Source organism: Balaenoptera ricei, chromosome 2 (assembly GCF_028023285.1).
Source record: "Balaenoptera ricei isolate mBalRic1 chromosome 2, mBalRic1.hap2, whole genome shotgun sequence".
NCBI classification, from domain to species: Eukaryota; Metazoa; Chordata; class Mammalia; order Artiodactyla; family Balaenopteridae; genus Balaenoptera; species Balaenoptera ricei.
Window position 1 is genome coordinate 45,562,671 of NC_082640.1, and position 13,808 is coordinate 45,576,478.

Genomic DNA, 13,808 nt, shown 5'->3' on the forward strand with positions numbered 1-13,808 from the left:
CAAATGATAACCTTGGTTACGCTGTTAAGACTTTTAGCCAATGTGTATTATCTTGCCCCCAAGTGATGTGACTCCCAGTTAAAATAGTTGGGATAAGAATTGCATTCATGTTCAGGAGTTTTCCATCCTGCAGAAACCTCAGAAAGAGCTGGAAAAAAAAAAAATGATTGAAATAATTCATGGTGGGTATTAACGAGTTGGAAATGTTTGTGACCGAGTAGCCTAATTAATTTTTGATGTAATATTCTTCGACTACATTGGCTTGACTTTAATATCAAGAACTCATGTCAGTAAATCTGTGGAGGCCTCTGCTGGGCATTGTCCAAGGCACCTGGAATGTGTCAGTGAACAAAACAGACTGTTGGTCTTTGAGCACTTATTCAGAGCATGGTTCACGATGAATTATACCAGCGTACCTCCCCAAATTAGATTTTTTTCCTTTCTTTGTAGCATTATCGGCTGGCCTGCATTCATGCCCTCGTGGATTATTCATTTATTTGTGCCTCCTTTATTCATCCTTCACTAGGTAGTAATGTGCAAGTATGTCCCGGTCACTGTTCTGTGTCCCGAGTATGATGGCACACTTGCATGCATGTAACACACTTGCACAACACATTAATCCTGGTATTATGTTTGTGGGCATTTTTTTTTTCCTCAACTGATCTGAAAAATGTGGAGGAGGGTCCATCATCGGCCCTTCTTTCTGCTTTGGACATAGTGGCTATAGCGGGACATTATTCATTCCTTTTCAAAGCTTCCCGGGAGGAGGCAGCAGGTCAAGGGTGTTGGCCCGAGGCCGGCGGGTCGGAGGGCCTTGTTGAGGGGCGTTCAGCTGGCCAGGGGGAGACAATGTTCTCTGCTTTACCACAGGTGCGGGGGGTGGCGAAGAATGGCAACTTTGTCAGTTTAATCTCTACGCCCCCCGTTCCGGTCTGAGTCCCCAGGCCCCATCTTTTGAGTCGGTGGTTCCAGGGATTGATTGATTTATTATGATTATATTATAAAGTACAGGGTTCTGTTGAGTCAGCCATCTGGCCAAATGTTTGAAAATGGTTTCTTTCCATTTTCACTGACTCACTGCCATTCTTAGGAGGAGTGGGCTTCTCCCCAGGACTCCTGAGATGCTTGGCTGGTGCTGGTGGATTTTATTTCTTGAATTTTTTTGTGGGTAAGAGAGTGATGACATACCCACAATGAAACCAAACAGAAAAAGCTCAAGGAGCCCATTTATATTCTACCACGAAAGGCAAAGAAGAATCAGTCATTTACCCCAGATTGTTTCACTTCTCTCCCCTCTCCACCTCTGGGGCCCTCAGTCTCTGTGCAGGGAGACATTTGTTCTGGGTGTGCTCAGTGAAGTGCTTTGAGCCTGGAGAGCGTGGAAAGAATCTTTACTTTATGGAGATCCTAGGCTTTTTACGTATATTTTTAAAACCTGTCTTGTTCTCTTTTTCATTTAAAGGCACGAGTGATCCCTATGTGAAATTTAAGCTGAATGGGAAGACTGTGTACAAAAGTAAAGTCATATATAAGAACTTGAACCCAGTTTGGGACGAGATAGTCTTATTGCCAATACAAAGCCTTGATCAAAAGCTGCATGTGAAGGTAATCCCAGATGACTTTCAAATCTGCTCTTTTATTAAAAACATTTATTTCTCAGCCATCTTCGCCCTCTTAAAAGTCAACTTCCCCAAATTCATTCTTGTATCATTCCTAAGCACTGGGTTAAAAATATAAGTATGGAAGGGATTCTTTTTACCCTTGGTCAAACTGTATGTTACTCTCAGATCTAGCAGAGTGAAAATAATATCTCCATTGATTGTATTTAAACTTACTGAATGTGGAAGAATTATTACTGCCAGTGCAGTGGTGACAAGTACTAAAGCCTTTCTCAGAGAGCTTTAAGCTACCAGTTGTAAGCGTCAATTGCTCTAACATCTGGGTTAAAACTGCATGAGTTGAGTGCAGGATGGGATTGCTATAGAATATTTAGCAAATTTCTATTTAATTGGCAGACTTGCTCACTGTGGAAAATACTAAATTTTATTGAGAGACCATTTAAACTACAGAGAGTGGTCCATTGTGCATAGTATCTTAATGCATATGAATACTGCCTTAAAAGTATTTTCTGTTATTTTGGCCATAGTAAGCAAAATGCACAGGTTTGAATAATTTTGTTCTCTCCATCAGCTTGGTTAAATTCTTCTTTATACTGTGCAAATTATTTTTAGATCTAGAAAACTGAATTCAAAATTCCCAGCCTATTGCATTTATCCATACTTTGATATACTCAGTTGGTTTGCCATATTAATGTGTGTTACTGGCCCCCTTCTTCTTTGTAGGTGTATGATCGAGATTTAACTATATCTGATTTCATGGGTTCTGCATTTGTCGTTCTGAGTGATCTTGAGCTTAACAGGTATTGTAATTTTACCATCTAGTTGTTATTAGTGAATTTTAGAGGGAACTCAAGATAATCAAATGACAAAATCTGAATAAATGAAAGAGTGCTTTAAAATGTGAGTTTTTCTATAATTTTTGCTTTTTAGCTCCCAAATATATATTGGTCAGATATTACATCTTCTATAACGTAACCTAAAAGGTGTATTGAATTTTGTACTTTCGTGTTCATTAACCTACTTACCTTAAAATTAAAACAAGTATTTACATTTTCTTTGGGCAGTAGGGGAGAAGAATCAGTTGACCAACTGTTGAATTAGGCAATGCCAAACAGTTTCTCTACCCTGAAGATGGTTGGTTTATTTTCACTGAATCTGGTGCTTTTTTTTAACTTGTGTCTCACCCCTGTTCAGAGGTAGGAGATTTTTATCATAAGCTCCTGATGTATTCTAAGGCTATAAAGTACTACCAATAAGTGCTACCGTCATTTGTTGCTTTTTGCTTATAGAACGACTGAACATATTTTAAAATTGGAAGATCCAAACAGTTTAGAAGATGACATGGGAGTGATTGTATTAAATTTGAACCTAGTAGTAAAACAGTGTGATTTCAAGAGACACGTGAGTGTGACCCTTTTTTTCTTTTTAAAATTCTCCATTGCAACTTTTCTTTGATAATTGGGTTGCCAGATGACTGACATTTTTGTATTTATTTGGGTAGGGGGAAAAACTGCATAGAGACTTAAAGTACCTATCTGTGATAACGTACACCCTTTCTTTTGGAAACCTGGAAAGAAATCCAGTACGGAATGATCTCTATTTTGGCTAGGGATGTAAACATTATTAATATTGTAGCAATAATACTATTGCTGTTATTAAATGTTTATGCTGCTTATGGTTTGCGTGTCACAGATCATACAAAATATGCTTTTTCTAAATGTTAAGGTTTCCATTTACTGTTTTCTTAGGTACTAGATGACTTAGGCATTATTTAGTTATGAAAAGCTGTCCCCAGGATTTAGTCATTGTGTTGTACGTTACTAAGGTGATCAAGTATACATTTGCAGCATTTCCGTTTCATCTTCCTTTTTCTTTTAGCTACCAAATTTTCTATTGAGAGTTCTTCTGGGAAGACACACATTTAATATTCTCTAGTCTATTACATGGAAATTTCTAGTTAATGCATTACCTATTGAAGATGTCTGTAACATCAAAAAGCATTGGATTTTGTGACAGTATGATGGGGACTCTGTTTTTAGGAGCAAATATGTGAATACAAACCATAATCTTATTTTATATTCTGGTATTATACCTTAAAGTTCCAAGAATGAAAATGAGAATGAAAGCATCTTGGATTGTCATTTATTTGAAAGGTATTTAAAAAGCCAATTAAAAACAGCTACTTGAAAAAGGACTAAGATGTGTTAAAATTTCAGCATGTTTAGAATCTGGTATGAAAATCTGAAGCCTGTTTATAAAGTAGGCCTCCAATAATACCTCTTGAATTGAGTCAGTGAGGTCAGTGTGGAGAATATTCTTCATTTTGACATTACCTTTGCTGTTAGTTGTAATTTATTTTCATGATGAAAATCATGAGTGATTTACTAGTAAACTCACTGAAGATAGTTTAAAGGAGTAAAAAAAACAACAAAAAAAATGCACAGTGATTTTTCAATTGCCAGAGGGTCAACTAAACAGTTGCTATTTTTAATTTGAATTCTTTACTTATAAGCATTTACTTGATAACTTTGGGGGGGATATCTCTATTTATTAATTAAGAAGTGGCACTGTTAAAACCTGAGGCCTCAATAACATTGATATTTTGATGTTAAAATGTCTTAAACATGTCAAAAATATTTTTTTTTTCTACCCAACATAGTGACGGAGGGATTTCCTTTAACGTCTCTTAGTTTTGATGGCATTGCCATCGGATTCAGTGGCAGGGCATCCAGTAGGTTACCGGTTCCTTGAGCTGGATGCCAGGTTACAATGACATGCCATGGAAATGAGCATATTATTTGCCACATGGTTGCATAATTGCCAGCTGATATGTTCTGAAAATTTCTTACATGTTTAAGTGGGGTTTGTAAACTTGGATAATGACCTCATGAAGATAGCTGCATATTTCAGCTGCGTAATAGCTGTATATTTATTCCACAAGTGGATTTTTCTGTAGTGTATTGGATCCTATTTAGCAGTACTTCTGGCACTTAAAATATGTTGAAATTTTGCCAAAATTTGGAGTTCTTAAGTAGAGCCATTTCAGTCAAAATTTATTTCAAATTGCAGAGCAATTAATACTCAATGCAGCTTGAGTTTGTTTTTGGAAAACATCTCAAAGCCTATCTTTTCAGAGCCCTAAAAGGAGACACACTTGTCATCCTATTTAGTTTGGCCCTTCTTTCCTTGACTCCTCCACCCCGTTTTTGAGAGTTTGTCAGATGGTACGCATTATCTACTTGCTGGTATGGTTTCTCATTTTCTTTGTTCTTTGCTTGTCTGGCAGGGTCTAGTGTACAATATATTTACTGTATATATGAGTGTACATACATATATATACATATACGTGTATATAGATGTACATATATAAATAAAATGGGGTATTATAGAAATAATAATAATGGTAATGCCTGTTCTATTTGTTCTGATTGGTAGTGTTATTTTTCTGTTTATATACTTGTTCAAAGTATACCTGAGCAAGGAATGATTTATCCTTGGCCATGTGTGGCTTTTCAACTTACAATGCATATCAGGGACCCTTTGGATAGAGTAGGTATCAGAAAACTGTTGATCTTTTCATTGAGTTTAAGTTAGTATTTAAAGATATTCTTATATTGGGGTTTTAAATGGGGTAACTAACACGGGAGACTGAGATTATTTGGGAATAATTTGTTTACAAATTTCCATTTTAATTTAAAGCCTGATGGAGAGATTTCAGTTTGAATTCTCGGTTTTGTACCCATATTTCTTCCCGTTGTCACTGAGGCAGTCTTTGTTGCTTTAGAGCCAAGCCAGTAAAAATCTTAACATATGCAAAATGTCTGTGAATTGACCCTCAGGGCCAGGGATTTAAGTGCATACGGGCATGGTGCAGTTAAGGGGTAAGGCACTGGGTGGAGGGCTGATAAACCTGCCCTCTGTCTTTTTTTCTCAGCAAAAATAGGATTTTAGTTATAATTATGAGCTCTGTCATCAGACTGCCTGGGTTTGAATCCTGACTCCACTATTTTTAGTTTTGAGAAGTTAAGTGATCAGGTCAAATTCACAGAATTACTTAATTCTCAGCTACAATTTGTGAAATGAGGATTTAAAAGAAAGATTATCTATTTTATAGGTTTGTAAAGGTCAAGATGATCAAATATAGTGCTTAGCATGGAGTAGACACCCGATATATGGTAGCTCTTAGTATTGTAGTAAGCAGACAGTAATACTCATTTTCCATTAATTTCCTTATCTATTTTTTAATCTTTGGTGATATAAAAATCAAATGAATTGTATTTCAAAAGGCTATTTAAGAATAGCCACGTGTACCTACAAGATGGTGATTAATTTTAGTGGTTGTTCTGGTTGAAAATATTTGTTCATATGTTGTTGGGAAAATACAAAAAGAACTGATTTTAATACCCAGATTGTAGTATCTATAACTCTGGGTCACATGCTGAGTGGTTGAGCTTAACAGTTTCACCAGGGAAAGTGTTTTTCCTGAAGAATATTTTCAAGACATTTTTGTACCAGCGTTTCTACTTGCTGGTCCCTGGAATATAAGTGGATTTTCCCCAAAGACAATTTGTTTTCTGGTTTCTAATTTACTGGGGAGACTTATTGGCAATGTGGATAGGTCATTTGCCTAAAGGCATTTTTTTTCCTTACTCATAATAGTTACTATGGGCTGCTCAATTAGATTCATAATTGAGTTGTAATCTGCCAAATTTTTCCAAGTTTTAACATCCAGTTAGCTGGTTAACCAGCCAGAGTAGAGCTTTGCAGTACTGGATGGTGACAGGAGTAATGAGAGGATTTTGTTAGGAGAGAACTTTAATTGTAGACGAAATTCAGCAGTCTTAGCTCGACAAATGAAAGATCAAAAGAGAACAGTGGTGAAGTTACTGGCTGTTCAGAACATTTTTTTCTTCCCTCCCTCACTGGTACATTAGCCTATTTTTCTTCATTGTGAAGAAATGACTCAGATTGTTTTTCCTATTATTTCAAATATTGAGATTTTCTCATCAGAGGGCAATGGAATTATTTTTTTCTAGTATCTAAAACTACAGAAACCTAAACATGAACTAACTTTGTCCATGAATTTCTTAAACATTTTTATAATGCTATCTGAATATTTCAGGTAGAAAAAACCTGCCTTTCCACTTTGCTTTTCGAGGTAAAATTAGAGTGTTTTCAGGCAAATAAAAACATAAATGTACCTGTAAGGACTGAGCAGTATTCTGTGTCCTTGTCTTTTCATTTTTGAATACTGTGAGAAAATGATGTAACACAAGCACAGAAATGTGATTTTTCTAGGTTTCTAACTATTTTCTTGCTCAAATGTGTTTCCTCTGAAACCTTAGAATGTGGGTGTCAGTTGTTCAAATATAGTCTGCACCATCTAACTAGCATGATAACATCATCATGTTGTTAACGGCTCTATTTCTCTCTTTTATTTTGCCATTTTTCACGATTCAATGGACATAATCCTTAGCGTTGGTCAAATCGGAAGCAGTTAAGTGCCAGCAAGGTAAATACAGCTGTTTTTTTTCCTTTACATCATGTGGATCACCTTTGTAGCAAAGACAAATGTAGACAAGATTATTATCCAACCTTTACATGGAAAGGCTTTCTTTTCCTCTTACTGCTGTTATGAATAAAAAGGAAACAAACTCCCTTTTAAAATTTCATTTAATAAGGGCATAGCCAGATGTTTGAACTTACACTTGTTTTAGTGTTGACATTTTATATGTACCGGTCATGTTAGAATGTTACACTTCATTAAGCTTGAATTATTTGGAGTTGTAGTGCAGTTAGATTTAGTCCTTTAGAAAGCTATTTACCATTCGGTGGAAACTGTTATAAGGACAGTGAAAAGATTGAGAAGAATACGTGGTATATTTTATAAATCTTTTTTATATTACTTTTATTTTACCTTTTTTTTTTTGTGAGCGTTTCTTTAAAGATTTCTCCATGAAATACCAGTGACTTTTTTACATTGTTAGTATCATTTTAAACAATTACATACTTCTGTGCAATTTATAAAAAGTATAGGTGTACCAAGGTAGGGATGTGTTATTATCAGGTTATTAAGGTAACACATTGTAACTTAAGTGACTAAATGTCAAAATTAATGTAAATGTAAACAAAACCAAAAATATTATGTATAACTTACTTTAGCAGGTCTACTGCTTTTAAAAAAGGAACAACCAAGATGGAGGTGGCCGTGATGTGTCCGTGTATGAGGGGAGGGTGCGTGGACAATCTCTGTATATGCATTTATTTATACACACACATGTGTACACAGATATATGCCATTTCTCATTTCTAACCTCACCACACTGCAGTTGTTTACTTCTCTATAAAATAAGGAGATTGAAACAAAGATTTCGTGTGTTTGTAAGAGGGTGTGTATGTGAAAGAGAGAGAGGGAGAGATTTGTAACCTGACTAGTCCCTAGGAAAGAAGGTAAACTTTCTAAACCTTGCTTTTTAAAATTCAGAGGAATCAAAGTTCTGACTCTTCCTAAAATGTATATCCTTTGCATTTTTGAGCACTTTAAAAATAACCAGGCTAAGGTGGTTTTCTTTTTTTTTTTTTTTTAATCTTCCCTGTTCACTTGGTTTCCAAGACTCTGGTTCTTTTTAGAAATAAACTTAAGAGACAATAAATAATCATGTGAAGTGGTCTCAAAAATTCCTCCAACTTTTGTCTTATTCCTTTATAGTCACTAGAGGGTAGAAGAACATCATTTCTCTCTGCAGAAGGGAGCCCGGCTCTCCCTCTCATGTATTAAGAGTTGCTGTAACCATTCGGAGCAGTAAAGTTTCCCAGCATGCTCTGGCGAAACCTGACAAAGCAGTATTTTCTCATTTATTGATTCTGCTGCTGCACTAAAACACTGGTACTGTACATCAATAACCATCTTTAGTTAGGGAGCTCCGGCCTGTGGAAGAGCACTGGCGGTTTGCAGAAGAACATAAAGGCTAGAAAGAAAAATTGTGAGCTTGGGGAATATGGGAGTCTAGAGGAGGACAGAAGAGGTTAGGAAGAACAGCCAAAAGAATGAAGAGGGGGAGGAAAAATGTTGACGGCCGGGATAAAGATATCAAAAATATGAAAGGAACAGAGGATCCTGGAACTGTCATCTTCTTTTTTTCCCTATCATTGTAGTTTCGAGAATTTTGACTTCAGTGCACTGGGCTCAGAGACTAAATGCCCAAACCTAATACAATGTTTAATAAAACCTTAGATGAATATAGGTCATTGAAAGCTACTCACTCGTGATCTTATATGAGAGATGCCATTTATATATTGGTGAAGAATTTCAATTGTTAGGTTGACATTTTGCTGCTTAGAGTTTGCAGTTTTGGAGGAAAACATGAGATAGCTTCTAATTTAGCTTATGAAAATGAGTCGTGTGGAAAATCTGTAGACTCTGTGATTAACCCTCTGTGTAAGTAGTTAAAATACCCTGATCAACCTATCTTGGTATTTTTAAACTATAAGCTTCTTTTTTAGGATTTCCATATTATATTTAAAAATAAGGTAACAGAAGTTTAATATAAAGAAGATTACTTACTATGAGTATCTAAAATTTTACTAGTCCTAAGTGATGTATTACCTATAAAATGTCTTTGACTCTTTCACCTCAATCTTATTCTTATAATAACTTAACTTTATTTAAATAATTGCTCTTAGACCCATAAGTTTATAATTTTGCATCATCTAGAGGGACCCAGAATGGCAGAGTCTTTGTGGACTGTATTCTAAAGCATTTCCTGATTTTTTTTTTTTTTTTTTTGGTCTCTCGTGGGCTTAGTTCCCCAACCAGGGATTGAACCTGCACCCTTGACAGTGAAAGCACGGAGTCCTAACCACTGGACTGCCAGAGAATTCCCCGTTTCCTTGATTTTGATACTGACCTTGATTTTAATACAGTAAATACATAGAGATTGCCTTTAAAAAATAGCTTTAGGTTTCATACAAAAGCCTTTGTTTTCCTTCTAATGAGCCTTTTAAAGAGAGAACTGAAAATCTTATTTGAAAGGAACTGAATCAGATAACTACTTCTTTTTAGATATTTACTATGCACAATCTTTTCTGTGAATAGATCTGTTTCCAAACCTTACTTCTCACTTTCTAATGTATATCACAGTTACAGAGATAGAAAATTAACAGCAGTTACTTCTCTTACATCAAATAGTCTAATGGGATAAAAACATGATGATAAAATATGGAATTGATGGGTCACTGATTGTATTCAGAAAATCTGCATATATACACACCACACCCTTGCCCTTTCATTTGGGACTGTATTATGAGTGACCACAGTGCCTTTTTAGTTATGGACTTTCTTTATTTTAGATAATTTGCACTGAGATAAGTATTTATTCTCACATGGCCCCTCTTCTGACCCATTGTTTTATGCAATTATGTGTCAGCCATTTAAGGTAAAAGATATCCCTGTACCTAGTGCAACATTTTTTTTCTGTACCCTGATCCTAGCATTTAAACTTTTTCTCTCTCTAGCCCAGGGGTCATTGAACTTCAGCCTGAGTGCAAAATTCAGCCCTGTGTCTGCTTCTGCAAATAAAGTTTGATCGGAGCGCAGCTGCACTCATGCACTCATTTGCGTATGCACTGCCTCTGGCTGACATGGAAGAGTTGAGTACTTGGGGCAGACCCTAATTCTTACTACCTGGAACTTTACAGAAAGTCCGCCCGCCCCGCCCTCACTCCAGCCTAAGAGTGCTGGCTTCTTCCTCCTGTCACTGACCTTAACTTTTCTCAATATACTCTATTTGGCGTCTCAGCTTTTCCATCACCTGTTCTCCGCATTATGTTCCCTCTGTTCGTAGTACCTGGAATGGTTCTCTTTTCCCATTGTATTCCCTGACAAAATATAGGGGCCACGCTCTTGCTTTCGGCTTTTATGGGTACTTTATTTCAGTGTCATGACTTGGTAAGAGTCATGAATTACATGGTGAGGGTTCTGCCTGAATTTAGGTTATGTCCTCCTTGTCTTCTTTCCCCTTTTCCACTTTCTCTTTTTCCCTTGGGCTCTGTCTGCCCCTCTGTTTCTAGCTCTCTGACATCTAGGACTCAGAGCAGGTAGGCAGTCTCAGAAAGGTGGAGCTAGTAGTAGCAGTGTTTTGCTGAGGTTGGTCTTCAACCCGGAGAGCTGCCTGTTGCATGGGCCAGTGCCTCCTTTCTCTGCTGGTTTGTCCACTTGGGCTTTTTGAAGTGTGCCATCCTCAGACTCATCGCCCAGCAGCCCCCTGGGATGGGATGCTGGTTGGGTCTTGTGACTATACGCTCTCTTGCCACGGGGTGACGTGGCATCCTTGTCAGTTGTGACCCCTCCCATGGGGTGCTGCCCCGGGGGTGGCTGTGTCTGTGGGTTAGCTGTCTGGCCAAATGAGTGAAGTCTGGGAAGTCTCAGCAAATTATTGTGGTTGTGCTTTTGCCTTTGATTCAGTTATACAGGTTGACCTTGTCAATTTTGCTTCTAACACGTGGGCCAAGATGGGTTCACTGAAGACCTCATTGCAGGTTGAAGCACTTTGCAGGGCTGGGACTCCGGTGGCTTTAAAAGTGTGGTTTTAACATATTTAGCTCCTGAAGGGTATCTTGTCACAAGGCTAGTTTAATGTGGAGGAACTTAAATTGAAAGAGGACAGTCAAACAATTTGGAGGGAAGCTCTTTCCGTCTGTCTGTCTGCCTATCTATCTATCTGTCTTGTCTATCTATCTGTCTATCTATCACCTACCTATCTATCCAGCTACATATCATGATGTGCTTTGTGACCAGAGCCCAGGTAAGAACCAGGAGGAAGACTGGATGATTGTTTTGTCTGTCATATAGTTTTGGGTTGAGAAGAAGCTGCTCAAACTGGAAGAGATGCCACTCCTCCCACCTTACTGGTAAATGCCCTCTGTCACTGTACCTTTCTCTAGGTGAACCCATGTCCCTTATTTCACTATGACCCCAGGAAGTAGCACAAGCAAAACCCCTTGTAAGAAGTGTGGTCCATTTGTAGAACTAAAGTGAGAGTATTGTGCCTGGACCACTTTCCCAATTAATAGGATGCTTTTTGTTTGTTTGGTTCTTCTTCATTTTGACACATTCTTAACTCAAGTGCCCACCCTTAGTAATACCTTTTACTTTTTTGTTTTCTTGGTTAAATTTGAAGGATTGGAGAATGGTATACCCCAAACAGCCATATACATCCATATACCTATCTATCTCTATCTGCTCATCTACATATCTACCTAATTTATTTGTCTGTCTCTCTATATGCCTATCTCTCTTTCTACCTACCTACCTACCTACGTACCTGCCTGCCTATCTATCTAGAAGTGACACTGCACGGGCACACTTCTAAATATCTTAACCCCGATGCTTCTACTGCCTTGTTATGAAGTCTAGGTCAGCATTACCCTGAGCAGAATGGTTTCTAGAGGCTTTCCTCATTTCTGTGGGCTTCAGTCATGCTCAGGTAAGACCTTGGATCTGTTAGAACTCTCAAACCTTGTGTGTCTCCAGCCCAGAAGAACAGAGCCACTTCCTTCGTAAACTTGGCATCAGATCTCTCCTCTCAGTGACATTAGATTCAGTTTTGGCCAAAAAAAAAAAAAAAAGCCTCTCACTGAGCACATACTATATTGTCAGGAGCGCTGTCCTGAGAATTCGGAGACAAGAGTTGGCCATCATAACTGATGAGGGATTAGGAGAGATGAGAGTAAGGAGGTGGGAGTATTCAGAGACTAGGCCCTTATCTTGGCTTTACAGGTGGGTGGGGTGGATTGAAGGCTGGGGACCGAGAAAGCTGGAGTAAATCTCACCAGATGAGAAGGAGGAGGAAGTGAACTGAGACAGGACATTTATAAAATAATGTGGTGCATGGCAAGTGCTCCGAATTATTTGTTATCAGTTCCAAAGGGGAGCCCCTGGGCCAACACCATCAGCGTCACGTGGACATTTTCTGAAATGTGGATGTTGGGCCTCCATTTCAGGCCTCTCAGATCAGAAACTCTGGAAACGGGGCCCAGCCATCTTTTAGCAAGCCTTCCAGGTGATTCGGGAGCATAGTGATGTTTGAGAGCCACTGGTGAGGACTAGGGTATGGCGTGGGATGCTAGGGAAAGTAGGAGGCAAAGCCAGGGATGTAAGAGGGGCAGGCCTTGTGGAGCAGTGGGGAGCACTGCTAAATCTTAGGTTTGGCTGGGATTAGGGTGAGGCAGGTGAGGTGCCTGGTGTGTAAGACATGAGAAGGCACTCGGGCTCAGGGGCCAGCCCTGCGCTTGCAGAAGCCTGAGAATGAGCACCTCCTTAAATGTTTCACCCCGAATGCCTCACTTGCCTCACCCTAGTCCCAGTCTCGTATAGGGGTGCCCTTGACCTATTTTAAGTGAAGGAGAGACATAGAAATATGGAACACAGAAATGAAGGCCTGTGGGATGACACATGTGAATCAAGAGATACTAGTTGATGAATATTATCATATATATGAGCCCAGCATTTAATATTGAGCTTCCTAGAGGTCAGGGCAAAAAGGAAAATCTTGTTGAGTCTCATGGCCTTCATTTTTTTCCCCCCTCAGTCCAGAACCCTGAGAATCATTGGGTATTTATGGACTTTATCAATTTTTAAAAATCTTCTCTTAGTCTAATTTTTATTTTTAAGTTCAAACATTGAGTGAGGATATTCCCTTTTAATTAAAAAAATAATATAATCCTTTTATAGCTAATGTCTGTGCATACAGATTATTCATATCCTTGGGACTGTGAAATAGTTTTCATCTATAAATATAAATCTCATCTTTCATGTCCATGCCCCTGTGGGAAATTTAAAAGGCTTCCTTTATATCCTATGCAAAAATGTTTGTGTAGTTCTAGGAGAATTTATGCCTACAGGGTTCTCTTCAGATGATATAAGGAGCTGTCGAGTAGCAGCTTTCTGGAAGCCTGTTGCATGAATGTATGGAGCTTCTCATGTCATGCTATAAAAGCTGTTGACAATGAGCAGTAGTTTTACATGTTGAAAAAGCTTGGAAGGAATATTTCAGGGAAACCTTTTATAGACTGAATGTTCTCCCTTAGTTTTTCTAAGCATTGCCAACATAGTTGGAATCTTGCTTTACTCCTCATTTTGCTTACAAAATTAGTTCCTTTTTTTTTTTTTTTTTCATGCATTTGTCTCCT

General features: G+C 38.1%; 1 protein-coding gene across 5 annotated transcripts in view; it reads left to right on the forward strand.

The window, feature by feature from the left end:
• Nucleotides 1–13,808, forward strand: part of MCTP2 (multiple C2 and transmembrane domain containing 2) — a 189,449-nt gene that overhangs the window by 40,331 nt on the left and 135,310 nt on the right. The window contains exons 4-7 of one of the 5 annotated variants that reach the window (XM_059912573.1): nucleotides 1,463–1,605; nucleotides 2,343–2,419; nucleotides 2,909–3,020; nucleotides 7,096–7,131. In XM_059912573.1, the coding sequence (XP_059768556.1) occupies nucleotides 1,463–1,605; nucleotides 2,343–2,419; nucleotides 2,909–3,020; nucleotides 7,096–7,131 (368 nt within the window). Of the gene's footprint in view, nucleotides 1–1,462; nucleotides 1,606–2,342; nucleotides 2,420–2,908; nucleotides 3,021–4,696; nucleotides 4,865–7,095; nucleotides 7,132–13,808 lie in introns of those variants that run through there. The other 4 variants (XM_059912567.1, XM_059912568.1, XM_059912569.1 and 1 more) reach the window with 4 other exon arrangements.